The 27401-nt window shown below is 50.8% G+C and overlaps 2 protein-coding genes across 4 annotated transcripts; one reads left to right on the top strand and one right to left on the bottom strand.

Moving 5' to 3' along the window:
- The first annotated feature begins 456 nt into the window (after positions 1-456).
- On the top strand, positions 457-14060 carry COPS7B (COP9 signalosome subunit 7B). Of its 3 annotated transcripts, none has more exons than XM_064385528.1 (8): positions 457-2412; positions 2971-3099; positions 6323-6498; positions 7649-7724; positions 9241-9329; positions 9913-10115; positions 11364-11469; positions 12695-14060. In XM_064385528.1, the coding sequence occupies exons 3-8, from the start codon at positions 6337-6339 to the stop codon at positions 12851-12853; spliced, it is 795 nt and encodes a 264-aa protein (XP_064241598.1). In that variant the 5' UTR covers positions 457-2412; positions 2971-3099; positions 6323-6336; the 3' UTR covers positions 12854-14060. The 3 variants fall into 3 exon arrangements, 2 of the variants coding, with proteins under 2 accessions (XP_064241598.1, XP_064241597.1); XR_010346171.1 differs by lacking the exons at positions 457-2412; positions 2971-3099 and adding exons at positions 4349-4457; positions 12197-12285 and having other exon boundaries at positions 12695-12830; XM_064385527.1 differs by lacking the exons at positions 457-2412; positions 2971-3099 and adding an exon at positions 4349-4457.
- An 8542-nt stretch (positions 14061-22602) lies between these two features.
- On the bottom strand, positions 22603-26532 carry NPPC (natriuretic peptide C). The gene is made up of 3 exons (XM_064385534.1): positions 26108-26532; positions 24449-24749; positions 22603-23057 (listed from the first exon to the last, which is right to left on the bottom strand). The coding sequence occupies exons 1-2, from the start codon at positions 26198-26200 to the stop codon at positions 24462-24464; spliced, it is 381 nt and encodes a 126-aa protein (XP_064241604.1). The 5' UTR covers positions 26201-26532; the 3' UTR covers positions 22603-23057; positions 24449-24461.
- Between the last annotated feature and the right edge of the window lie 869 nt (positions 26533-27401).

Below are 27401 nucleotides of genomic sequence, written 5' to 3'. Positions count from 1 at the left end.
GGTCGCCGAGACGCTTCGGTTGGGCCTGACGTGGCCGCGATGGAGGCGCCGCAGGACGGCCGGGCCGGGCCGGGCCGGGCCGGGCCGGGCCGGGCCGGGCCGGGCCGGGCAGCGGGCGGGCCCCGGAGGCCTCAGCGGGAGCAGCCGAGGGGGTGAGAAGCTGCCCCGGGCCTGGTCAGCGGCGGCCAAACGGCCCCGAGGCGCTGGAGCTTGGCTGGCGCTTCTCCCCGGGCAGTCCCGGGGTTTCGTGTGTGGAGCTCCGCCCTTGAGCTCGGCTGGCGCTGGGCACCCGGAGCAGCTTCTGCGGGAGACCCCCCGAAGCCACCTGGACGAGTTCTGTGTCACCTGCTGCAGGTGGCCCTGCCTCGGCAGGGGGCTGGGCTGGATGCTCGCCCGCGGCCCCTGCCAGGCCTGGCAGCGCTGTGGTTGTGCGTGCCCCGAGCCAGCGGCAGCAGCAGTGTGGAGAAGGTGTAAGATAATAGTGTGCTACCCCCTGGAACAAAGGCAGCCTTCTTTGTGCTGCAGAAATTTGAATCACAGATCAGTTTGAGTTAAGGAAGGGACTTAAAGACCATCCAGATGGCCTTGGCCACATCCAGGGATGGGGCATCCACAGCTTTGCCAGGCAACCTGTGTCAGTGCCTCAGTGCCCTTACAGGAAATAATTTCATCCTTATATCTAATCTAAATCTGCCTTCTGTCATTTTGAGGCCATGCCCCTTGTTCTATCACTAGAACTCTATTGCCTTGTGAAAAGTCCCTCTCCATCTTTCTTGTAGGACCCCTTCAGGTACAGAAAGTCCTGAATTATGTCACCCTGGAACCTTCTCCACGCTGAGCAATGCAAATTCGTCCAGCCTTTCATCAGAGAGGTGCTCTAGCCCTCTAATTATCTTCATGGCCTTTATGTTTGTGTAGCAGAGTTGATTGTGGGGGGAAAAGTCTCGGGTTTGTTAGCACATCCCACGAGCCAGGCTGCTCTTTAACATGAGCAAATTAACCCCTGTCTTAACCATCTGAGTGCAACTGATAAAAGCATTAAGTCATGGTAAAAATAAAGGCAGCAGCTGTAACCCAGTGCTCAAATGAGGACCAGTGAACAGTCAGGGTGCCATCAATACCCTCACTCATGGCTCCACTTGCCTCCAAATCACCCACTGTACGAAAGTGCAGAATGTGAGTGTTCATAAAGGCTGCATTTAATGCAGAAGGGCAAGGCCACTGCCAGTGTCACTGACAAGAGATCGTAATAATAAAAATAGGCAGCGTTTATTTTCCTGATGTATGTGATCCATGCTCAATTTCCCACCATCAGTTTAAGTGTATGAAAGGGTCATTTTGAGTCTGGGCAGAGTGCCAGGGGTGAGCTGTGCAAATATATATATATATCTATATTTTGTGAAGGGTCCATCCTGGATTTTAGCTAGGCTGTGGCATTGCATGCTGTCTGAAGAGGAGGGACTAAAGATCAATGAGGAGAAAAGGCAAACAAGACAAAAGCAGACCTGGAAAAGGCAGAAACAAATGGTTGTATGTAGGAAATGAGGTCCACTGCCAGGTGGAAGTAGGACATGCTGGTTCACAGAAGTTGTAAGATACTCCATCCTGTCTCTCCTCAGAGATGAAGGAGCCAGAGACCAAATGGATCTCATGGAAAGGAACTCCTGCAGCTTTGAGGGGCTTCTCTAGCACAGGGGTAGGGATGTTTGTGGAGTTCTGAGTTGGAGCCTTTGCGTTTCCTGGCCAAGTCTCAGAATTCCCAAAGTTGCCTTGCTGTGCTGGGAGGCAGAGGCCTCTCCTTTGTGGACTTCTGAAAACCATAGAAGAGCTCACAGCTGAAGTGGGAAGCTCCTGTGGCTGGTGCAGGGCCAGGCAGCTGTGACAGCACAGCTCAGAGTGACAAAACCCTGGCATCTCTCACAGCCCTCGGGCTGCATTAACACAAACAGCACCCTTGAGCACATCATCTGAAAAATCTCCTTGCAAGAAAAATTGCTGCAGCCCTTGGCACCCTCTGTCCTTTTGGTGCCACTTGGAACTGAAAACTTTTCCTTCAGGCCTCTGGCAGCTTCTGAGCTACCAATGCAGGGAGAAGATGCCTCCAGCCTGTTTTCTGCTTCTCCAGCTGCAGGTAAAGGAGCTGGTGTTTCTGCAGAGCAGCAAAACTGGGAGATAGTTCAGTAAACCAGGGCTTCATCCCACCCCATGCTTGTTGGAAGAGGTTTAAACTTCACATCCACAACCACTCCCTGCCTGGCTGAGATGAGAGTCCAGCAAGCAGCTGAGTCCCTGGATCCTGGGAAATAAAGAGAGTTTGGAAACTTTTCAGCAGGGCCTGGGAGCTGCCCTGCATTGTGCTCTGGAGGTGTGTGCTGCTGCAGGGAATGAGGGTGAATGGATGTGCACACACAGGTGAGTAATGAAATATAAGGAAAACTACAAGAAACACAAAAGTGTTTTCACCCTCTCCTTGGTGAGGTCAGGTGTGCTCAAAGTCTGGGGGTCCAGAAGCCCTCTGCTTGGGGACATTACTGTGGCAGTGCAGGGAAATAAGGTGAATTGTGTGCTGCCTGAAAGGGACCTGGACTGCAGAATCACAAGGGGAAGAGGTGGGGTGAGTCAAGAGATAATGCCAACATTAAAAGATAAAATGGATTAACATCTCCTGGCACACAGAGCTGCGTGGGTGGAGCAAGAGGTTGCAATAGCTGTTTAAAAGGGAATGAGACAGCTGGACATACACATATTTTTCCTCTTAAAAAACAAAAATCCATCCCAAAAGCTGAGCTTAGCTGGTGCTGTCCTCCAAAGTCCAGGTCAGTCAGCCAGGCTGGCTGGCTGTAATCAGGACAGGGACTCCTGGCTGACCTACATGGGGCTAACAGATGATTTTTGCCCACAGGCTCTAGCAAAAGGTTGCAGAATCCATGGAAAATAGCTCACAATTATATATTTCCATTTCTATTTCAGCCTGGAATTCGAGCTTTAGCGAGTGTTGGGAAAAAGGAGGCCACGCTGCTTGTCCAAGGCAACTGTTCCAGCATGTCTGCAGATGACAGGAACCCTGGGGAAGGGCCTGGTTAGGATGTGATTAAAGAGGTAATTCTCCCTCCCTGTGCAGATGAGGGCTAAGTGTGGCTTAAGTAAATGACTGCCTGGCTTGTTATAGCCTGGCTGAGTTCCCTTGTTGCGCAGGGCCTGGCTTTTTACATCCAATTTGCTTTGAAGCCCAGAGTGTCACAGCAGCATTCCAGCACCTGCATCTCTGCACTTGTCTGACCCCCCTTCTGTGATGGATGATGGCACCCATGGGACATGCTGTAGATGGCTCTGAGGCACAGGCTAAGCCCCATCAGTTTCCCTAATAGTTTCTGATGTTCATTCCTTGAAAGTTCCCCCCTCCTGACCATGCTGGTCCCTGATTTGATCTTCAGGGACTTGCTGACTGAAAGCCAGAAGCACTTTGCTCTCAGCTGAAGGATTTTTAGCAGAGGCACGTTTTATTCACAACATGGCATGGATGAGCCTACAAACCTTGGGGAGGTCAACAACCCCCAATTCCCTCTTGTTTCCACCCTCATTCTGATACCCTTTCAAGCATCTTTTGGCTCCTGATCTATGTCCTGTGGAGGATTTAACCCTGCCAGTCCCCTCCCTGCTCCCCCATGTCACAGCCAGAGCTCTGCCCTTTGGTTTATGGATCATTTTATTGTGGGGTTCAAAATCAGTTCTGTCTTCACTCCAGCCCAGGAGGACTGGCCCAAGAGGCTCAGCTGGTGGAATCATGGAATATCCTGAGTGGGAAGGGACTCACAAGGATGATGGAGCCTAACTCCTGTCCTTGCACTGGACAGCCCCAGGAATCCCACCGTGTGCCTGGGAGTGTTTCCAAACACTCCTTGAGCTCTGCCAGGCTTGGGGCTGTCATCACTTCCCTGGCGAGTCTGTGCAACCATTCAGTGTAATAATGGCCCTATTTCTAATAAGGAAGTTTCCTTACAACAGCAGCCCTTTGCACGGGTTGTTTTGGTGACGCTGCCACAGGGGTACCCCCTAAAAGAGAGGCAGGAATTTTATTTGCTCGTGCTGGAAGAGCTGCTCGGGATGCATCGGAGCAGCCGTTCCAGCATAAGCCAGTGAAGTTTGCCCATGGGCAGCCGGGCCGCGGCTGTACCGGTGCCGGCACACCGAGCCCGCCGTTCCCATCCCGGTATCCCGGGGATGCCGGGCCGTGTCTCTGCCGGTGCCGGCACACCGAGCCCGCCGTTCCCATCCCGGTATCCCGGGCGCGGCTCCCGCTGCCTGCGGCCGCCGGGGATCGGCCGGAACGTTCGGCGCGGCCCGCGCGTTCCGGGGGGAAGGAGCCGCGCGCGGACACCGGTGCCGCCATCATGGCGGCGTGAGGCGCGGCGGGTTGGGCGCCGGGAGCGGCGGGACGGGAGGCCGGGAGCGGAGAGGTAATGCCGGGGCTGGGAGGAGCCTCCCGGGAGCAGGGGCGGCGGGGGGGGACCCGCGGTAAGTTACCCCTGCGGCAGGGCTCGGTGCGGCCCGAGGGCTCTGCCAGGGGTCTGGGGAGAGCGGCAGGGCCGGGAAACCCCCGCCTTGCTGCTGCGGGGCTGCGGGCCGCTTCCCGCCCTGAACCTCCCTGAGCTGCCTTAGAAAGGCCTGACCGCCAGAGAAACCCGGCTTGTTCCCCTGCTGGGGTTGTTGTAGCCTTTGGATAAGCTGCGTTGGAGTGTCTGCTGTGTTTCAGTCACTCTTCACCGGGGTACATCGGCTGTGGAAGCAGCGAGGTGTTCGCTGTGACACGGGTGTGCACACAGGCTGCCATAGCACCGCGGTTGTCCCAACATTTACTTGGACAGGGGCAGAGAATTGGCATCCCTTTCCCAGCAGGGCATGGCTGCAGCCAGCCAGTCTTTTGTAACCTCAGACACCAGCGTGGTTTGATTACCTGTGAGGGAGGACAATGGAACTGTGAGATCTGAGTCTCATTCCCAGCACAGTCAATCCGTATTCTCTCGTGAGGAAATTGTCCTCTCTGTGGGCAGAGGGAGCACGCTGGTGTGTTAACACTGGCTGTTGTGTAGTGCAATCTGTATGGTTTGTAGGGATTCTCAAGCTGAGGTGCTGTTCAGCCGGGCTGCACGTGTGCCTCCGGTGGAAAGAACCCAGAGAGGCTTCGGGGGCTGAGATATCTCAGGGTGGAGAGAGTTAAAGGTTGCCCTCTAGAGCTGAGACCATTTGTGCTTGCAGGTGTGATAGAACAAAGTGAAGTGTATTTTTAGAAGTTGACTAATACAGGAAGCTGTGGAGCCTTCACAAGCCTTAATTTGGTTAGGCCTGGTGAAACAGCAAAGCCCCTGTTTGACTGTGCTGCCCCCACAAGGGTGCATGTGGGCCCAGCCATGTGGGTCACACAGAACCAGACAGGTTCTCTGGTTTTCATCAAGGTTATACCCTCTGCTTGATAATTATCCATAACACAAACCCTCCCTTATCTGCTGACTTCTTTGTTTGGTTTCTGAATCACATGCTTGGGAAGTTTTGTCTCAGTTGTTTGTAAACAAACAGCTCATTTTGTGGAACTTGTTAATAAATAGTGGTTTACATTTCAAAAACAGCATGTTGGTGCTGGGAGACAGCATGCACACCAGAAATGTCAGGCAGCAGCTGAAGACAAAGACCTCTCTTTACAGGGACTGAAATAGAGCCTTTGTAGGAAGGGTATTTTTATCACTTAAGCTTCCCAGCTAACCCCAAACACTTGAGCTGCACAATGCAGACAGGGAGCTGCTTCCAGGCCCCAGTTCCTTTTGCCTTTGGGCTCAGAAAGCAGTGGGAATTTTGGGAACACACTGTATCAATAGCCAGAGTCAAGGGAGAAGGTGTGGGCATACAGTGTGCACCACTCCTTCATGGGGAATTCTGTTTGCTGGTTTGGAGCTGTGTAAGGAGGAAGTCAATCAAGTGTATCAATAAGCATCTTTGCATTATTTGCCATTATTTGGCAGCATCACTAGAAGGAAAAGTCTGAAAACAGCATGAAATCTAAACTCCTGTCTTATAAGAAGGGGATCTGCAAGAGCAGATCCTTTTAGGGAACTGCTCAGACAGAAATTTTGTTTAAAAATTGTAGGAGTCATCCTTGCTCCCCAGCTAAATCAGCAGCTGAACCTGCTGGGTTTTTGGCCTGCCCCCTGCATGCTGAAGAAAAGGCTGGCAGCTGGAATGCTGCTGTGCTGAGCACCTTGTGGTCCCCTGCCAGCAGAACTCAGCAGAGGAGAAAGGATGTGTTAATATTGTGTTCTTTTACTGACAGATTGAAAACCTAGAATGGCAGGAGAACAGAAGCCATCCTGCAATCTTCTGGAGCAGTTCATTCTCCTGGCCAAAGGAACAAGTGGCTCAGCTCTGACTGCTCTTATAAATCAGGTGCTGGAAGCTCCTGGGGTTTATGTCTTTGGAGAGCTGTTGGAGTTAACAAATGTGAAAGAGGTAAGAGTTGAGTTTTTATTCTAATGCCCCTTCTGCACTGCTGGTATAAGGGACCTCCAGAAGTTTCCACAGGCAGCCTGTGGGTGAAATTTCTGTGCCAGGAGGGCCTGTTGGAACTTACCTGGGTTGAGAGATGTTTTTGAATAAGAGACTGACCTTGCTTTTGCCTGTATATGTTAGGTGTTAAAGAATACCCATATAAAGCTTTGCTACCTTAAGGCAATTGCTAGCACAGCAAAACCCTGGCAGCAGCACAGTAGCAGTTTTAAGAAGGCACTTTGGCAGCCAGCAAGGAAAAAAAATCCCTTTCTACTTCTTTACTGTCCTGGAAAGCAGAACTTCAGTGCTCTCCAAAAGTCTTTGTGAGCAGATGTCTAGTGTATCAGGCCTGGGTGGTAACCAAATCCAAACCCTTTCAAACCAAGGTGGAAAGCAAGTTCCAGAGCTTTTGCTGAGAGTGCTTTGCCAGCCCCTGCCCCTTCTGCAATGAAGGAATCTAAGTTGAGTATCTCTGCAGCTGGAGTAACACAGTGTACAGCAAGTTTGGCTTTCCAGACAGGCTCTTAAATATGCATGAAAGCACCTCGATGGTTATTCAGCATCAAATCACAAGTGCTGGCTTTTTCCTGGCTTTGTGTGCAGCTAATGGTATTAAAAACCCAATCAATAAAAATCACTGCTTGGTGCTGCTGTTATTCCAGTGAAGTGTTTGCAGGCAAGAGAAGAGCTGTTACCTTCAAATGCACTCCAGTTACAGCTTGCTTTGCTCTGAAGCTGTGGTGGCTCTGCAGGTGAGCTGTCCCCACCAGCCATCACCATTACCTGCTTGCTTATCACCTGATAACAGGAGCTGGCCCTGTAGGCTGTCAGCTGAAGTTAAGATTTGCTTTTTTTCTTTTACCTCCCAAGTTGCCACACAAAGCAGTTGACAGCCCAAACTGGAGTTAAGTTCCAGTGCATAGAAATGGCTGGATCATCTTGACTCCAAAACTGCTGAATTGTCCTGCTCTTGAGGCCTTAGAAAGGGTCCAGCTTGGGATAGAATTGCTTTTCTGCTTAAGTCCTGTGCAGACTTAAACCATTCTCTGGAGAAGTGCCTTTCAGGGTTGTGTTGCCCATTTTGTGTGACCTTTCTTTTCTCCCCATCCAGCTTGCTGAGGGGTCTAATGCTGCTTATTTCCAGCTGCTGAACCTGTTTGCATACGGAACCTACCGGGACTATGTGGGTAAGAGACTGCTGCCCCTTTGCAGAGGGTGGGACTGGGGTGCCCTGTAGGATTGTCAGAGGCAGTTCTTTGCTTTCTTAGATACCTGGGGTAGTGTGAAAGCATCCAGGAGCAGGAATTGCTTAGGAAGAGAATTGTCTGTAGTGGGTCTGGGTCATGTGTGCTTTTTGGTTGCCAAAAATGAAAGAAAGGGTTAGAGACTGGGGTGCTCCTGGTTATGATTGGACTGCAGTGCTGGGTTGAATTGGTCTGCAGCAGAATTCATTGATGTTCACAGGCCACTTACCTCTGTAGAGGGAAATTTCAGGCATCTCTATGGAAATTTAGATGACACTGGTTGTGGAAACTGCAGAAAACTTAGACAAAATTGTTCTGCATTATTTATAAAAACCTATATGGTTTGTGAGATAACCTTTTGTTCCATGACGACATTGCTGAAACAAAGTGAATAATTTCTTAGCTAGAACACAAGTTGAAATAATGACTTTTATACAGCTTTAGAAAGCCTATGTGTGAATCATCTTTGTATCTGTTGAAATGTGCTTTTATCTCCGGTGCTTATGCTTCCATTCTGCTACAATTTAATGCTTCATTTGTGGGTAGCAGCCTCATCCAGACCATTACAGAGTGTGACAAATAATTCTGTCATAGTGCTGTTTCTCAGGGTGGTGGATGAGCTATCTAGTTCCTGTAAGGAGCAGCAGCATCTGTAAGTGCAAGGACTGGAAATTCCAGTGTCTGTGGAGCAACATGAGCCTCATGAATTCTGTGACTGATGAGAGGATGTGCTTGCTGTCCATGGCTCTTGTGTCACTGTGTGGCAGCACAGTTCATTCTTCCTTTTCTAGTGAAGAAAGAGAAAAGGGGAAAAGCAGTCAAAATGCAGAGCATTGGATGAGGTGGGATGGATGGGAGAACTTGAGTGGCCCTGAAACACTAATTTCCATTAAAGTAGGTATTTTAAAGAGTTTCTTAGCTTTGGAGGGCTGCCAGTTTTCTTTCTCTTTTTAAATATTCATGAGGCACATGGCTATAATACAGTGACAGTGTGGCCATCTAGATTAATGATTTCTCCTCTCTTCCTCAGCTTGGTACTTTGCACTTTAAATTCTGCAGCTCTTCAGAGAAATAAAACCAGCTGTATTTGCAACCAGATCAGCAAAGGGGGAAGATTTTTTTCTGTCAGCTTGTTAATGAAATAAAAATTACTTAATAGAAACAAAGCCATTGACCAACTGTTTCGGCAGGGCATCAGTTATGAATTGCCTTATAATTCCAGAACCAGAATTACTAAAGAAGCAGATAAGAATGGAATTGCCAAGTTGTTCTTAACTTTTCCCCTGGTTGTGCCATTTTGTCTGCAGCAGCACGCTCTGCTCACCAGCCAGCACCCACATTAGCTGGAGGTGCTCAGTATTTCAGGGTGTAGTGTAGCATAACTAGCCTGGAGTTCTGCAGCTTGGATTGTGTCATTTTCAAAGTGAAGTCCTGAATCTTGTCTTTTTGACGTTAACAGCAAACAAAGACAACCTGCCTGAATTGACAGTGACTCAGAAAAACAAGCTGAAGCACTTGACGATCGTAAGCCTGGCTTCCCGAATGAAGGTAAGGTGTGTGGGGTCTGACAGCTGTTGTCTCTTGGTTTTGTTTTAGAAAATGGCATCCACTCCAGGGCACTGGAGTTGTATCTGCATGGGTACTCACAAAAAAATCCTGTACTGGGAAGGTACATGTAGGGTACAGTGTTCACTCCTAGTGCGTTTGGGATATTGACTTAGTAGACTTCCATGGGTGAAGTGTGGGGGTGTCTGAACTGACATGCAGATTGGTCAGGAAGGTCTGGGGAATTTGTATGGCTTTTTTTACTGCTGGAGATAGAGAATCATTCTTTAAAACACTGACTTTTTGTTCTAGAGAAAATTATGCAACACTCTTAATTTGTTCTACAATCCCATTTACCTTTTTTTTTTCTAGAATGTGCTATACTATACCAAAGCTTCAGGAATTACCAAAGTTGTGTCAGAATATTTCATAGCCTGGCAAGCACTTGTTCTGCCATGATCAGTCACTGCTGCACCTGCAGGTCAAAGTGTAGGATACAATAAACTTTTGAGTCTCAACCTTTTGAGACTTAGCCATTCATTTTGCTCTAGGGCTGTTAACTTACTCTTGGTCTTGCTGTTTTTAGTGCATTCCCTATTCTGTGTTGCTGAAGGACCTGGATATGAGGAATCTGAGGGAGCTGGAAGATCTCATTATTGAAGCAGTTTACACAGATATTATCCAAGGGAAGTTGGATCAGCGAAACCAGGTGTTGGAGGTGGATTTTTGTATTGGCAGAGACATTCAGAAGAAGGACATCAGTAACATTGTCAAGACACTCCAGGAATGGTGAGGCAGTCTCTCCACCCTCCTTGTTCCTTGTACATAGCTTGTCCTGTTTTCCCCCTGACAGTTTCAAGTGCTGGCTCAGTTTTACCATGTTCCATTAATCAGGAGTCTTATGCTATAAGTAGGAACTTGGAGGAGGAGTCTGTTGGGCAAGTTTTCCAAGATCCCATCTGGGATTCAGTTTGTATTATGTATCAAGCCAAACTCTACCACATTGTGAGCTTCTGCTCTCACTGTAGCTTTTACATGGCAGAACCCCAGTGATGAGTTGAGGACTTCACAGAAAGAGGTGCCAAACTGGACTCTGGACTGGTTCTGTGGTGGGAGCTGCAGCACTTAATAATGAAGACAGAACTGTTACTTTTCAGCCTTTTTCACTCTGTTGAGAACTGTGTGGGCAAATTCTAGAGAATCACAGTTCTTTGGATGGAATGTTTCTTCAAGTTTGAAGTTTCAGGTGGCTTTGTCCTCTCTTTGTTCCGGTAAATGCAGCCTGTCTGCAGCTGTAGTGGGACTGTGGTCTTGCCTCTTTGTACCTTTGCCAGGAAGCTTTTCTCATCTTTTTGTAGGATTCCCTTCCCACCTAAAGAAATTCCTGCATAGACTATGGAGCCCATGGCAGGTTCTGAGCTGACTGGGAATTGCTTCCTAGTTGCTGTGGTAATGAGTGCATGGAAAGTAATTAAACTGCTGGGCAAATATGCCGTCCTGTGGTGGGGGCAGGTTTTTTGCTTCTCTGCTCCAACTCCCTCAGTCCCATCACAGTGGGAGGGCTCTGACAGCTTCCAGGACCTTGCAGCATTGTTTGGAAGGTAACAGTGAACCCACTGCCAATTCCCTTTTTGTCTTCCAGTTCTGAGTTCCATGCTGAGTGCTCTTGTCATTTGAACACTTAACAGGCAGGAGGATTATCTCAATATTACTTTTTTCTATGATTCTAAAACTTTGCATTTGAATACTGTGTTGCATCCTGTTTAAGCTGTAATTCTGTCTGAAAAGGAAGATGAAAGGGCATTGAACCTGCACTTGCTGTCTGATGGTTAGGGTAACACAGACTCTAGAGAGTGCTGAGAAATGCATCGAGTACACAGCAAAGCTTTTTCTTGCCAGCTTTTTGCAACTCTAAGCAGGAAGTATAAATTTAATAATCTCTTAAAGTTTTAGATGAGCCTGACTTTTCAGATTGCCTGATTGAGCTGCTCCAGGGAGAATTTGTAAATACTGTTTGACATCATTTGTATCTTGCAGGTGTGATGGCTGTGAAGCAGTTCTTTTAGGAATTGAGCAGCAAGTACTTAGAGCCAACCAGTACAAAGAGAACCACCACCGAACTCAGCAGCAGGTAGAGATGGAGGTGAGTACAGAGTCATCTCAGGCCTCTGTGCTGTTGGATAAATGTTTGTTTGCTGAAGGAAATAATCTATAGTAAATGTCTGGTTGATGGTCACGGCTCTCAGAAGAAGGCCAACAATCATGCAAATCAGGCATGGGGTAGAAAGAGAACACATCTGATTCTGAGTGCTAGTAAGACCACAAACATCAGACATCCAGCAGAGTGGAACTTCTATTGATAAATTTTTATAAATTTAGGCTGGGTGACTGCGCTAATTGTGGTTTCCTGTATTGATTCGTTAGGAAAACTGTGCTTTTACTGCAAATCTTCATTGCAACGCTGTTCCCTTCATACAAAGCAGGCAGGGGGTAAAAACCACTTCTCTGTTAAGCCGGGAAGTGTAGTTAAAGGTCTCCGGAGTCTCAGTTGCTTTTGCGGCGAGCGCCGCGGCGGCTCCCGGGCCTGGCGCGCTCCCGCCGGAGGGTGGCAGCACGAGCCCGCGGCCCGGCCCTGCGGGAGCGCGGGGATGGGCTCCCGAGGCTCTGCATCGGGGTTATCGTCCCTGCTTGGAGCCTGGATACCGATCCATGGCGCGTTGGGTTTGCCAGATGCCTTTGGCTTGGAGTTGGCGCACCTGACTCCCAAACCTTGGGGGTTTTTTGAAGGTTTGTTCGCTGTATTTGTGGTGAGCCCTGTAGAGTTCCAGGGGATCGAGGGTGGTGCTTAGTGCTGTGTCTCTCCTTTTCAGCCAGAGTAGCAGAAACATTACTGCTGCTTCCCACAAAACCAATTTCTGTTCCTGCTTCTTAGCAAATAACCTGTGTCTCAGGTAGTCAGGTAGGCCAAATGCCATTTTTGCTTTTTGAATTCTGTCCTGAAAATGAATTTTTCTTTCACTGTTTCCTTTCCCCTTCCTGCTTCTGGCTGACAGAATGGTAGGATGGCTCCTTCTGCACCAAGGCAGTAGTAGGTCCCTCCAGCTAGACAGAAGGGTGGTGCAATATTGTACCATTGTCTCTTAGGAAAAAAAGTTATTCCAGACTGGAAATACTATCAACTCTGTCTGTAAACGAGGATGAAACATTACCTTTATTAAACTCTAATGGAGAGCATGTTACTGCTGGGAGAGTCTCCTTTATAATCTCCACTCTTATACTCCAGGGGTTTTTCAATATGTTTATGAGCAGAGTGTCTGCTGCAAGGGGAGGAAGAAGCAGGTGCTGATTCACTGTCTCTTCTTGGCCAGGTCACAAACATAAAGAAAACATTAAAAGCTACAGCCTCGTCGTCGGCACAGGAGATGGAGCAGCAGCTGGTAGAGCGAGAGTGCCCTCCACACACAGAACAAAGGCAGCCCACAAAGAAGATGTCCAAAGTCAAAGGGCTGGTCTCCAGCCGTCACTAGAACATGCCATCTAAATGTCATTCAGTTAGGAATGACAGCAGGAGGAGCAAAAAGGGCCTGCGTCTCCTTTTTCAGTGGGTTCTGGGCCAGCCCCTTCCCAGCTGGCAAGTAAAAGCCCTGTTTGAACAGCTCCCAGTTAGCAGCACCTGGCTAAGTTACACTGTGCAGCTCCTTTGAGTTTTCAGGGTGTCCTTGTTCTGGTCCTGCCAAGAGGGACTTTTAAAGAAAGGGACTAACCAAAAGGGGCAGGAAAAAAACAAAATATCTGTGGACCGTTTTGCTCCCTCCCAGCTAGTTCATTGCTGCTTGACCTTGAGGAAGCTGCTCTACTGAATCAGATCATGGGAGAGCTTCTATAGCAAGCATCTGAATCCCAGGGTTGAAGTGTGGCTACCAAAGCCAGGCTGGGAGCGAGGAAGCCATCAACACAGATCTTTTCATTCCCAAAGGGAGCACAGGAAGGTTTCTAGGCCAGGAACTGCTTTACATGGAAGCCTTCAGCCTTTCCGCTACCCCTGTCTATTTTAAACTGGGGTGAAATTCACACTACCTCGCTCTGTGAAGATGAGTTCCAGTGCTGGGCTGTTTACTTAACTGTCTGTTTACTGCCCTTACTAAGCCCTTTAATCTCTCACAGATTTAAAGCACTGTTCTGCATCTCTGAGGCATCAGTACAATAAGGAGGAAGCAGGCTGCTCTTTCACACAGACCTTGCAGGTGGTTAGGGGCATGCTAGAAACTTCCTCCTGAATGTGATGTGACCTCCCAGAGCTGCTTGTGAGTTCTTTCCCCCATTGATACCTTCAAAGGGTAATGCATTCACTCTTCCTTGGATGCTGGTGACAGTGGGAGGAGCCTGTTTGGCATGGAGGCAGGCTGGTGGCCCAGGACCCACTGGCAGGGGTCGCAGCAGCATCCCCTTGCTGAAGCAATGGACTTGATGAGTCTTTCTGAATTTTGAACACTTTCAGGTTGTATTTTCCTCCTTTTTTTTCCCCTTTTTTTGTTTTGTTTTGTTTTGTACATTGTTGTGATTCTAAAGCATTTCAGCCTTTGTTTTGTGGGGGTTTTTTATTTGTTACAAACTAACTTCAGGTGATTTGCACCTAGTTTGGCACGGTGTGGGGTTTTTTTTAAGGGGGAAGCATTGGAACAACAATTCATAAAAAAGTACATTTTAGAAAAAAAATTAAAAATGCTGATTTAATGTCAGAGTCTGGAGTCTTGACTTGGAGGCTGTTTTAGGCTTGTTGTCCAATGGCACTTGTTCACTTGAGCATGCATTTGATTCTTGGTGTGTGTTGACCAAAGGTCAACTGATCTCTCTGATGCGTCTGGGAGACAGGGAAGCCTCTTCACGTTTTGTCAGTAGTTCATCTTTGTCCAGATTTGTGCAGAAGGATGGGTGGCAAAGCTGGTAGCTGAGCCTAAACAGCTTTGATGTGTCCTGAGCCTGAACAGCTTTGATGCCTGGTTGTGGAAGGTTCGTACTTGTGCTCTTAGGCCAGTCAGTTCCTTCCTTTGCGTCTAGTAGAGTGCTGCTTTGTAGTTTGGCTCCTGCTTTTCACTTCTGTAAAGAGAAGCTCCTTCCCTGAGCAGGCAGGGGAGCTGTTTAGGCAGAGGACTGTGACAATGCTCCAGTCCTGCAGCCAGCTGTCACCTGCATTTGCTCGTGCAATGCACGTGCCTTCCTCTTATTGCTACCAGGACTCTGCCATCTGCGTGTTTGCAGTCCTCAGTCACAGGGCTTGCTCACTTGTGAGAGTAAATCCCTCTCCTTTTCTTCTCCTGCAGTGCAGGCACACCAGCTTTCAGTCTGGAGAGGAAGATCTAAATACCCTCCCTCCAGCTTCCTCTGGGTCAAGTCCCAGACACTTCTCATTCTGGTCAGGCTTCTGATTCTTTACCAGCTCTCTCTCCCCCTAGAAATGCAACAAGGATGTTAAGTGGATAAGCCCAGAGCACAAAGCCTTCACCAGTAACTCAATGGAACTGTTTCCCAAGCAGTATTAGCTCCTGTATTAGCTTCTCACAGTGGTCAGATCACAGCTTCTCAGGAGGTGCAGGTGGACCTTATGTTCCCAAGTCTGTGTGATGCAGCTGGACTGGGTCTGTTTCTAGCCTGCTGTGTGGATAGCTGCAATGTGCTGGTCATCCACTTCCTCACTGGATTTGACTAGTGAGGCTCTATGGTCCTCTTTCCATTTTTAATATCAGTCCTGCAAAGTGGCATGAGGAATACAAATGCCTTTGGGAATCATTTTAGCTCCTCATCAAGCCACAGTCTGCTGGGGAAGTAGATGTGAGTTTGGTGCCCTTGGTGTTTATTCCCTGCCAGGGAGGATATGATGGAGTCACATTAGTTTACTGAAGCTTCTTTAGCAGTTGGAAGTTTTTGAGCTTGTTCTTATGTTTTTGCTGTTGTCAAAGCCTGGCTGGGGGTGAGGATCTTATTTACGCTTTGGTTTGCATTGCCTTTGATCAGCAAAGCAGCAAGAGAGGAAATAGCACTTTGAATAAAGAGCTGTCCCATGTCTGATGGTGGCAGAGGACAGAGAAGGGATTGGTGTGTTGGAGGGGATGGAGCTGTCAGCATATTTGGCTTTCCTGGTGTGCCAGCAAAGGGCTTGGTGCTGCAAAAGGAGGGGGATGTCTGCAATGAGCCCAGGCTGAGATGAGTCATTAACAAATGACATGCACAGAGTACCTGGGGGAGGCAAACAGCTCTGCAGCAGCTGGTTAATGAATCTGGCTTGAAGGAAAAAGTTAGAAGCTATTCCAGAAATGAAGCAGAAGGCAGAGTTGTTAACGGGCAAGGATGCAGGAGGTGCTGTGCTGTTTGAGGACAACAGATAAAGACTCTGTTGACATCCTGTTGACTACAGGAAAGGCAGCAACTCAGAGCAGAGTTGTGTGAATTAGGGGCTGAATTGTGGGCAGTTTCAAGCGGGGAGTGCCCAGGGAGCTGAACTGCTATGGGTACAAGAGGGAGGTGGAAGCAGAGACAGATTTGATTCAAACTCCCATGGATTGCCTGTGCCTGCTGGAGGCAGCTAGCACAGCTTGTCTGAGCACTGCTGGCCTCTGCTCCCTGGTGCAGGGTGAGCATCCTGCCCTGCTTTGGTTTATGGCAGCAATGGGATGCTCCAGCTGCAGCTTGCTCCAAGATTGCAGCAGGACAGACTTTGAGCTATTGAACTTCTGTTTGCCTTTTCCACCCAGAGGGAGACAGAGTGGATGGAAACTGCCTTCCCTCTGCTCTTCAGGGCTTTATTGTCTAGCTTTGTGCTCTGCAGCTCCACTTGTACTAGTGCTTGTTTAATATGGAATTGAGCACTGAGCTGGAAAATGGAAGAGAGGATCTCAGCTGATTGCAGTGCTGGTAGGCTGCCCTAGCCCTAAAGCTGTGCCTCATGCTAACAAATGTCCCTGGCATTCCTGCCGAGACTCGGTTGATACCAGCTAACATCAGGCAATTCTGGAACACAATAAAGCAGTGCTGATGTCAGTCTTTAACAGAAGAAAAAAAGTTTTGGCTTAAAATTTCTGCTTCTTTTACTTCCCTCCTCACCTTCTTAGCTAAGTTGAATGCTAACTTATTCTTGTGTTGAGAGCAGGAGCAAAAATCAGTGATGCTGACAGACCTTTCTGTCTTCAGATTTGAGACCAGTCCTGCAATCAGTCTTGTGCAGCCCTAGGAAATCCCATGGATGCTTGTGGAGCTGTTCTCAGGCTTGCAGGTCTCTCTCCATGGATCGTGTACAGGAGCAGGACCTGCAGAGCTGCTCTCCAGAGTGAAGCTGGAGAAAGTGAAGCTTTTGTTCCTTACAGAAGACAGTGGTGGGAAGAAGTGGCCATTTTCCCACTAGCCCTGCAAAGTGAATTTTGCTGAACATCTTTCAGTTCCTGAAGGAGTGTAAAAGGATGCAGACCCCAGAAGGTGTTTTTGGTTTTAGTGTTCTTATCCTGTGAGGGCAAAATACGTTGATCCACGTGTGCCAAGCAGACTTGTGCTTACTCATTGCAGGGAAGACCAAAGAAACAGTGCCCTTATCTTTGATAGCTGTAGTAAAACATAAATCTCATGGACAAACCAGACTTTTCCTAAACTTTCAGTTCTGTGTAGGGTTATATGAGTTCAGCTAAGCTAGAAACCACACAAAGCCCACCCCTACACAGTAAAACAGCCCAAACTTGAGCATTTGTAGGGCTGTTAGTGCTGGGGATTCCTATTTTTGGTCTGAGCCTGTTGCAAACTGCAATGCAGAAAAACAACCTTGCTCTTTATTATTCTAAATAATGGGGAAATGGAGAAATCTAAGAGCCTGCCCAGCTAACACAATAGACCCAGATAGCCCTATCTTGGGCACCTGATTTCCTGTTGTTTTTTCCACCCCATTAAGTCCTCTATAACACCTGACCTAATGCAAGGGAACCAAAACCTAAGTCTGCATAGCATATTTTTGTGTAATCTGAAAGAGAGTAACCCAGGGGCATCAAGAAAGGTAAATTGAAGTTTAGAGAGATCTCAGTTCCTACTTGTAACCTCAAGTTTGTATTCTTAATATGCAGTTTTAGCCTGACAGTCTGATTGAATTTCTCGGCAGAGTTTTTAGGAATATGTCATTGTTTCATTCTGCTCCATGACGAAGGTCCGTGTCTCTCAGGGACTGTTGACATTTTGCTGGTAGTTCCTCAAGTTTGGCCCTCCCACAGAGCTCCCAGAGGTAAGTGATTGTAAAGAGAGTGTGTGTTTACCCCCTAGCCTGGGCTGACCCTGCCTCTCAGCATCCCCGTGGTGCTGCTCCCCTCTCCAGTGGGTCAGCCAGGCAAAGGAATGGGCAGCACTTTCCTCCCTGTCTGTGAATCTACAGGCCCGGAGGCTGCTTTGTGCAGTGTGTGCATCTCATGACATGCCCTACTGCAAACTGCCTCAGTGTGGTAGCTGTGACCACAGCTTTTTCTTGTTGGTAGGAAGAGATGTCCCTGCTCTAGTGAATATGCATACATACCTATTGGAAATTCCAGGCAGTAATGGGATGCCACAAGGTCATTTAACAGTCCTGAGATAGGTATTTCCCCACAGCCCACAAAATAATTTGTGCCAGTCGTCCTTGCTTGCTCTAATTCTAGTAGAAGATGGCACACACTTCCACATCTCCAGATCTCCAAAGAGCCTTTGGAATCTGTATCATTTAGGTGGTTTTGAAATGCCCTAGTCACACATGATAGCTCTGTGTTTCCAGAAGAGCTGATTGGGGTGGATAAGCAAAGCCTTGGTCCATCAGGGGTCAGCCTCTCTGTCAGTATTTGGGGCTTGTCTGACCATAGGCTGTATTTTCATGGGTATGAGGTTTGGAAGTAGTGCTCTCCTGCCCTTCAGATTCTTCCCAAAGATGCTGTTTATCTCACCAGCCCTCGTGTTCCACTCACTGTCTCATGGTTAGCACAGTCCTGAGGCTGCTCTGTGCTGATGCAGTAAGTAACGTCTCGGTGTTTCATTGTCACCTCCGCAGCTGTTAGAGAGCACCAGTTCCTTCAGGATCACCTGCCAGCTGTGATGCTGTACCTTTTACATCATGACTTGGAGATGACACCTCTCCTTGCTGGCAGACAAGCCAGGTGGGTAGGCATTGCTCCTCAGAGCTGTTGTGCATCTCAGGAGGTGCAGGCTGTAGCCTGGTTTAGCATAAAGGAAATCAAGGACAAGGACAGTGTTGTAAATAAGGGGCAGAGCACAGAGCTGTGTCCTTCCAGCTCTGCTGCAGCTGCAGAGAGCAACCTTGGACAGGTCAGTTCCTCTGCAGATGCATTTCCCAAGACAGCCTTGCTCCTACCTGCTGACTGTGACAGGGTTTTGGTCTCCTGGCTGGACAGAGGTTGGTTGTGATGGAGTTGAAGATGTGTGTGTGTGGGGTAGGGGGGAAATCTTAACACCTTTTAAGCTTTTCCAGGAGTCGTGGAATTTTTTAAGTAGCACACCCTTCTTTTCCCCTGATGCAGATAAGGTGGTCCATTGTGGGACTATCAGCCTGGAGTATTATGGGTAGTATGCCAGGTTAATTATGGAGGGGGCAGGAAAAATAGCCTGTGCAGTTTTCAACAATATCAAAGGGATGCTACCTAATGATTTTCCTATTAGCTCTTTTCCCATCCTGCCAGAGTCGCTGCAGAAGTGTCATTTACAAAGGCAGTTTGCAACTCATTACCCTGGATTTTCACTGTAGTTCTGCTCCAGAGAGCGTGGGCTTTTTCTGTGTGCCCCAACCTAATGAATTGCCTGATTCAGTTAGTGCTGCCATCCCTCCTGACAAGGTTAGTTGCTGACTGACAGGAAGGGGCCTGAATTCAATTCCCTTCTTGTTTTCAACTCACGCTTGTGTCAGGTGCAGGCTCCCTCTGGAAGTCGCCCTGTGATCCCTTCCCTTTGTTTTTCTGCATTCTGAGGGAAGCAGCCCATGCTTGGAGAAGTCCTGGAGCAAGTGGCAGGGGCATGTTTGTTGCTGCCCCTGGCAGTCCCTGCTCCACGCCTCAAGTCCCTTTCCAGATGGAAAATTCCTTTGCTCTCTTGCTCTGGGACTCTGGGCTTCTCTTTTTTTCATTGCTTTGGGATTTGCTGTCACCAGAGCTGGGCTTTGTAACCCTTCAGCAATAAGTACCTGGGAAGAGTTGCATGAATGGTACCAGGGAAAAGAATGGAATATGGGCTGGGGGAACAGAATGGATTTCCCACACATTAGGAGACAACAGTGTCCCTGTTGTGAGTGTTCCAAGGTCTGCTCCAACCTGTTTGGGCTTTGCCAGGCACTTGTACTACAGCACTGGAGGAAGCCCTTTGTCCTTTTCCACTAGATTTTTCAGGCTGGGGGCTGAGGGCTCAACTCCTGCTAGGAATTGCTCCTGGAGAGGAGAAATCAAGGCTGTTTCTACGTCATATCACAAGTGTTCCCATTTGGAAGCTGAATTGGCTACTCCTCATCCAGCTGGTAGTGCAGGAAATGTGTAGGTCCATGAGTTCTAATTTGAGCTGAGTATGGCCAGGGGATCCTGGGGCTCCTTCTCCCCTCACTTCCAGGTGTGTGTACACACCTCTGCTAAAGGCCATTCTCTGAGATGATGGCTGAGATATCAGATGCCACCTCCTGAGGCTGCACCTTGCATCCAGAACAGCTATTGTTCACTTATGCTGTCTGGGCTGGGATGTAGCAGGGGAAATTTCCAGGGCTGGCCGTGGATCTTTTCATGGGATGTTGTAACCTGACCTAGCGGGCCATCAGGGGAGGCAGTGATGCGAGATGAATTTGGTTTTGCTGCACAAGATGCCTCCTTGCCTCTTAATTACATTCCTGTGGCCCATCTTTCTTGCTGCCCTTGTTTTCTACTGAGCCCCTGTCAGAGACCCAGTTGTGGCCATTTCGGGTGATTGCTGTGTTCTAATGAGCCACTTCTGATTCCCATGCTTGCTTGTCCAGCGAAGCAGGAAAGTGCTCATCAGTGCTCTGAGAACTGACTGCTGGCAGTGCCACTCTCTGCCTGTCAGACCCACTGGTCTGGCTGTGCCACGGAGGGGCTGAGGTTGAGTGGATCTCAGCTTTCCCAAGTGTTCTTTCACCCCTGAGTGCTGCCTCCTCTCTTGCACATCATCACCACACACGGGCACGATATTCCCATCCTGCTGGTGGGAATCCACATCCTAAGGGACAGGTGGCTCCCTGGTCAGACCAGAAGCAGGAAAGTGAGGATAACCAAGCTGTTATCCTCTCCCTCTGCACCAGGAGCACTAGGTCTGATTGATCTTCTCTGCTAAGCTAATGGCCTTTTGCTATACAGCTTTGCCCTTTTCCTTGGGCTTGCTTTTCCCAGGAAGCCCAGTGGATGGAAGGGACCCATGCTGTGGGCTGTGCTTTTATTCTTGGACAGTGCTGCCAAGGAGAAACAGGAATCCAGACTGTACATGACCCCAGGCTGTGATCTTCAATCTCCCAACCTTATCTCAGGTTCTGCCTCACTAATGTGGTAAAATTGTGTGGATTGAATTCCTGAGTCTGAGTCCCTGCTGCTCTGTTGAGGACAGCCCCTCTGTCATTAGGCAGGTGGTTTTATTTCAGCTCTGGCTTGAAGGAAAAAGCCAAAACTGGAAGGGGAATTTCCCCACCTTGGTCCCAGCATGTCACTCTATCATGGTCACTACTCTGCCTTCATACTCAAGGACCAGGAACCTGGACAGGACCTGCAGCACCATCTTACATCTCTGTTCAGACCTGGCTGTGCAAGGTCTGCACAGTAAGCAATTCCTTGTTGTGCTTTAGGTTTTCTGGGTGACAGCAGACAGTCCCCTCTAATGGGCATCTCTTTAGGAGCTCCTGGTACAGCCCCTCCAGTGACCTTCACAGGTGTATTTGCCTTACAGAGCCCTGACAGTGGGTTGCCATTCCCTATGGGAGCTGCCACTTGCCTATCCTGCCTCCCCTCCCTGCCAGAGTCTTGATTTTGTTCCCCATAGGCAACATCTTGTGTGATCCATCAGCTGCTGCTCCCTGTCCAGCTGGATCCTGTGGGCACTGTGAGGTGGGTACCTGTGTCTGATGGAGGCTCAGAGATGTCCCCTATGCACTCCTAACCTGATGATTGAGCTGTCGGGTGTCTGGATGAATCCTCTTGTTCTGTGCACCCAGTGTTCTGTCAGAGCTGGGGTGAGTCTGGCTGGAGGTTTCTATGGTTTCCTGCTGGTTGCTAAGGAAAAGGATCGCTTTGCCTCTGGGTCTTGGTGACTTTCTCTTTGCCCTGTCCTAGGCACCGGAGCCCAGCAGAACATAATGCTCGTTGTTTCCCAGCCCACTACAATGGCCAGGGCATAATTTGTGACTCCTGTCACGGCTGGGCTGGGCGCCTGCCACTCTCTTTTTTTCTAAGGCCTCTTTGAAGAATGAGACCAAAGAGCCTTCAAGCAGGAGTTTGTGTGTTTACTGCACTCCCCGCCCCCTCACTTGCTGTTTCCTTTAGAGCTCCAAGTCATTTTAACGATTTATTTCATGCACTTTACATAGCAAGACGCTTTAGCAACAGCTGTGTCCATGAATCCTTACCAGGCAGCTCTCGGTATATTTTGGTCTGTCTACGTATTGTCCCTGGCTCAGTTAAATAAATTCTCTGCTGGAGGAAGGGACTTTACAGCTTAGTGGCAAAGGGCTGGCGGATGGGAATATCAACAAGACACTTAGTGAGCCACTGGATCCTGGGATAGCAGTGCCTCTGGCACAAAGCTCTGCTCCCACCAGCGCAGCCGGGGGCCAGATCCAGCGCAGGCTCTTTGTCAGCAGGGACGGCGTCTCCATCCAGCACCAGTGATAGAACTGCAGTTATGGGCTGAAGATGGGCTGCAAGTGGTTAAAGCACGTCTGGGACAGATGCTGCTGCCCTTGCCACGCTGCTGTCATCCAGGGCTCGTTTCCACGGGTGCCATTTGGGATCTGGGCATGGATGTGCTGCCCAGGGCTGTGTGCTCAGGGAGCTCAGCTGGGGCCTGCAGAGTCCTGCAGCGCCAGGCAGGATTCAGTCCATCACAGCATCACAGGATTGGGCACAAGTTTACTTTTGCATATGGGATCAAAGCTTAAAATATCAGCTGGCCTTTCTCTCACTCCTGACTTTTCTAAAACATCTGAACAATTTCTTCTTTAGCTCTGTTAAAATCAATCAATTTGACATTTAAATTGTATGTGAATTTGATAAATAAAGACAGGTTACAAAATGCCACACGGAATGATTTTTTTTTAAAGTTTTTCAACTACTTAGGACAAAAAATGTTACAATGCTTGACTTTTCATTTAGTTACATAAATAATTTTTTTATAAATATCTCTTTATAAACAATATATAAATAGCTTTACAACATAAATACATTTATGCATGACATGAATTTACAAACAGCAATGTTATACAGCTGGCTTCATCAGTCTCTTGGAAAAGCACTGTCCCTTGTCTCGGTGAGTGTTTGTATATATAATATATATAAGATAGAGAGCACTTGTTAAAAAAATAACAAAACCAAAACAGTTGGTGCCATGACTCCTCGTACCAAAAAGAAAAACACAACCACATCTTCTGTCCATTCCAAGGGGGTCTCTGCTTCTCTAGGTGTTGCCTGGGGGATGGCTGTGCCTGGCTGTGCGTGGTAGGAAAAAGTGGACTACGGATTCAAAGCCCTGCAAGGAACAAGAACAAAGTGCCCATTAGTACTTGCCATGCAGCACCCCTTACCCTTCCCCAGCCAAAACCCCTGCCAGAGTATCCGTGGCCTGGGGCTGGGGGATGCTGGACTCAGCAGAAGCCATTCCTGAGCTTTTTGCTTGTGCTAAAGCAAGGAAGGAAGTGCACCCTTTGCTTTCTGGCTAGTGCTCAGGGGAGAGGCTGAGAGAAGCTGCTGCTCCTCCTGCCCTTGTGTCTATTAGAGTTTTTTTCCTTGTTCTGATGGGTTTAGTGAGAGAGGAGTGTGACCTGCCTACATGGGGTATGTGTGTTGCTCTTGGAGCCCTGAGCTAGCAATACTTGGCAATATTGAGGAGTCTCTAAATGAGGGAAGAGAGAAACAGCACCCATCCCTCCAGGACAGGTCAGACCACCAGTGGCATTCTGTAGGCACCTTTGGGTTGTGCTATTCCCACCACCCTGCAGAGCAGCAGGATGCTGGATCCAGTCCTCTCTGTGCCCAGTTATGTTACTGCAGAGCTGTGCCATGAGAAGAAGAGCAAATGGCCTGGGCTGCAGTGGTGAGTGCTTCCCGAAGTGTGAGTTCATCTGTGTGTGTCCTGCTGGCAGGGCCAGGCCAGAACCGTGCCTCACTGTCCCCAGTACCCGCAGGGAGACCTGGCAGGGGAGGCACTGCCATGTTTTTCCCAAACCCATCACTTTGGGGAAGCGACCCTCCTTCACCCATTGGTTGCTACACAGTGGCTGTGAGGCACCGTGGGAGGAACTTCGCCCAGCCTCCCATAACTTGCTCTGATACAAAGCTGCAGTTAGGAAAGTGCTACTCATGGCTGTCACCACACCTAGAAAACACCTGGGGAACTTATGTTTTGTTTTCCTTAAATCAAAGTCACTGGAGCATGGCTGAGACAGGAGCCAGCTGCAGGCACACAGGGGGTACCCTGCCCTCCTAACACCTATCCATAGGCCACCTAAGTGTGTCAAGCAGAGGGGGCACCCAGGAGCATGTGGCTGCACCGGAGCTCCTGCATCCTGCCCGGAGCCTACGGGTCTAGCTCAAGTTAGGGGGAATCCAGTTTGAGCTGCTGCGGGAGCAGCTGGGGTCTCTGCCCTTCTGCAGGGCAAGGCGGCGGGAGGGCCGCTGGATTCCAGACGGGAATATAATAAATAAAGCCAACTTTGGGGTCCTGCTCTTTGCCCGCCCAGCAAAGCCGGAGGTTGCGAGGCTCAGCGGGGTGAGCACCTGCAGTCCCGTCCGCTGGCATCTCGCGTTCGCAGCGCGGCGCATCTTCCGCATGCCCCGCGGTACCGGAGCGCAGCCCCCGGCCCCATCCCGGCCCCATCCCGGCCCCATCCCGGCCCCATCCCGGCCCGGCCGCGCACTCACCGCCAGGGGTCCCTCAGCATCCGAGGCCGCTCATGGCGCCGATGCGATCCAGCTTGAGCCCGAAGCAGCCCTTGCCCAGGCCCTTCTTGTGGAGGCCCTTGTGGCGGCGGCCCGGCGGGTCCTGCAGCAGCCGCGCCCAGCCCGCCCGCGGCCGCGCCTCGGCCCGCGCCTCCCGCGCCTCCCGCGGGCCCGAGCCGCCGCCGCCGCCGCCGCTCCGCTCCTTCTCCCGCTCCTTCTCCCGCTCCGCCGCCTCGGGCGGGCCCGCCGCCGCCGCCGCTGCCGCCGCCGACCCGCGGGAGGCCTGTGGGGAGGAGAGGGTCAGAGCGCCGCCGTCCCCAGCGATCCCCAGCAGTGCTGGGGACACCCCAGGGGACCCGCAGAGGGGTCGGTGTTTCAGCCCTGGGAGCAAACTCGCGATTGGGTCTGTGCCCGGCAAGGCAGCCCATCACCCCGGGGCTGTGCCCAGGGCATCTTCTCCCCTCCCTAAATCTGTGCTCCCTTCCCTGGGGTCAGAGCATCCCCCTGACCCACACCATCTTCCTGCCCCGGTCACTGCATATCCCACACCGCCCCTCCAAGGGTGCTGCACACCTCAGCTGTGCTGCTGTCACTATCCTGTCCTCCCGTTCCGTCCCGTCCTCTCCCCCACCCAAAATCTGAAGGGGCCTGAAAGCTGGCAGGTTCTTTCCTTTCAGACCCCTTCGGTCACTGCCTCCCTCACCAGTTTACAGACCTCGTCAGATTATGGGGAGGGGTCCTGCCCCACAGTTCCCCAAGCGCCACTGCCTTGCAGACTGTCCCCAGCAGTGGTGGGGAGATCAGGGATCCTCCTCCCTGTGTCCTCCCAATCCTCCAATTCTGACCCACAATTAGAGGGACACACCTCCTTCCTTGCTGTTCCCCCATCCCCCAGGCCTTCCATCTCTGTCCCTGCTCAGAGCTGCTGCCCACCAAGCCCTGGAAATGTTCATCCTCATTCATTTTTCCAACTTCCCCCTGTGTCAACACTTTTTCTTCAGCCTGCACCCCAGTGCCTTACAGGGACACCGCCACCCCTATCCCATTGTTGCCCTGGGGCACTCGTCAGACCGTGTCCCCATCTCTGTGCCCAGACCACCCCCCAGTGTCGGTGGCCTCGGGCACATCCTTCGTCCTCAGCATCTCGGGACAGCCAGGTCCCTGGGACACTCCCATTTGGGGCGCCCCTTCCCCAGGGACACGCGGGGAGGGGACACCCCCCTCTGTGTCCCTGCCCGGCCTGTTTGGCCGGGGCTGCCCGGAGGGCTCTGCTCCCGCACCCGGTCCCGCCGTGCACCTGCTGCCTGCCCCGCTCCGGCTCTGCCCCCTCCCGTGCCCGGCACAGAGGGGCTCCAGGGTGACACCGGGAGCACACTGCCACCCTCCCCTGCCCCGATCCCGCGGGCTGCGGGGCACAGCGCGTCCCGCTCCAGCCTCTGCTTTGGGGCGGATGTCCCCGGGCGTTCGGGACAGCCTGGAGAAGCAGGGAGTCCCCCTTGCAGTCAAACAGCCCATGCGGAGAGAAGAACCCCTCTTTGCACTGCCTCCGGCAGCCCACGGGCACCCCGCGTTTTCCCCGGCGCCGTTAGGGCTCAGCGGGACCGGGAGAGGAGGAAGCGCCGGAGAAAGCTCCAGCCGTACCTTCTGTGGGAGCTGAGACGCCGGCTTCGCCTCCAGCCTGACGGAGAGCAGCGCGAGTAAAAGTCCACCAGCCAGCAAGGGTGAGATCTGCATCCTGCGGGGCCGAGCGGCAGGGGGCTCGGGGGGCAGCGGGGAGCCGAGGGCAGCCCCGCGGAGAGGACGGGACCGACGGGAGTCAAAGTTCAGAGCGGAGCCCCGAGGTCCCTCCTGCCGCCTGCGAAGTGCCGAGCTAGTGAACTTGGGCTGCTTTCTGCTTCATTCATTTTATAACCCAACCTGCTCGGTGATGTCATCTAAATACCCAGGTCCAACCCGGTCTGCACTCCACAATAGCAGGAATTTAAAGGGGGGGTGGTGGTATCCCCTCTCCCCTGGCAGTAACAAATGACACAAGACAGCCAGCTCCGGGAGCTGGAGACCTGAAAGGGAAAGCGGGGGGCATTTGGCTTGATGCCCCCCGGCCCCCCCAAACGCCCCCGGCCCCCCTGCAAGCTGTCTGCCCCCCCTTGCCGCTTCCCCTCCGCTCCCCGCACTGCCCTGCTGACCTCCCGCGGAAGGACACGGGCCAGGCGGGGGGGGTGGTCCCGGTGAGGGATTCATCCCAAAAGACAGGAATAAGTGCAAAAAGAACCTTTTTTTTTTCCCCTTTCCCCCCCGCCTTTTGTTTAAAAATTTTTTTCCCCACATCCAGGATTAAATCAGAAACTGTGCCTCCCAGTTTGGCAGGAGCAGGGCCACTGCCCCCCATGACAGGGATGTGGGGGACACAAAGGGATGGAGGGGGCAGCGGTGCTTCTTGAGGGCACCCAAGTGGGTCTCTCAGACTGGGGCACTGACCTGCTCCCTCTGCTTCTGGGAAAATAGTGATGGTGTTCCTGGCCCTGGAGATGGGGCTTTTCAAGCACGCTGGGGATGTCCTCTGCAGGGCACAGTCAGTGTCACAGGGTCCCTTGTGGGGACAGGACCTCGCTGGCTGACCCATGTGCAGCCTGGCCTCCCTCTGACCTGTTCCCGGAGCTGGAGGGTAAAGGAGAAAGGTGTGATCCTGGGATTAACCCCAGTGGATCACAGGGCCTCTGAGGAGACCCCTTGCCCTCAGCCTTCCCCTTCCCTGGCTGGCAGGGCAAGATTTGTGCCTCTGCTGCTGCTGGGGTGGCACTGGGCAGCTCTGGAGCTCTGCTGGCTTTTTGCTGATGGAGCTGAGCACTGTCCCTGGCCCTCTGTCCAGGGCAAATGCTCTTATTGGCATGAGGGCAGTGGAAAGACACCCCTTTCTTTGCAGGAGCATCCAGAC

The sequence above is a fragment of the Passer domesticus genome, chromosome 11 (genome assembly GCF_036417665.1).
Source record: "Passer domesticus isolate bPasDom1 chromosome 11, bPasDom1.hap1, whole genome shotgun sequence".
In the NCBI taxonomy this organism is placed as follows: domain Eukaryota; kingdom Metazoa; phylum Chordata; class Aves; order Passeriformes; family Passeridae; genus Passer; species Passer domesticus.
This window is presented reverse-complemented; position numbering and strand designations above follow the sequence as displayed.

Excerpts from the sequence above, each read along its gene's own strand:
- COPS7B (XM_064385528.1), top strand. The coding sequence starts at position 6,337 with ATGGCAGGAGAACAGAAGCCATCCTGCAATCTTCTGGAGCAGTTCATT. Across the intron at positions 6,499-7,648 it reads AGTTAACAAATGTGAAAGAG|CTTGCTGAGGGGTCTAATGC; the intron begins GTAAGAGTTGAG and ends CTCCCCATCCAG. Across the intron at positions 9,330-9,912 it reads GCCTGGCTTCCCGAATGAAG|TGCATTCCCTATTCTGTGTT; the intron begins GTAAGGTGTGTG and ends TGCTGTTTTTAG.
- NPPC (XM_064385534.1), bottom strand. The coding sequence starts at position 26,200 with ATGCAGATCTCACCCTTGCTGGCTGGTGGACTTTTACTCGCGCTGCTC. Across the intron at positions 24,750-26,107 it reads CGTCTCAGCTCCCACAGAAG|GCCTCCCGCGGGTCGGCGGC; the intron begins GTACGGCTGGAG and ends TCCTCCCCACAG.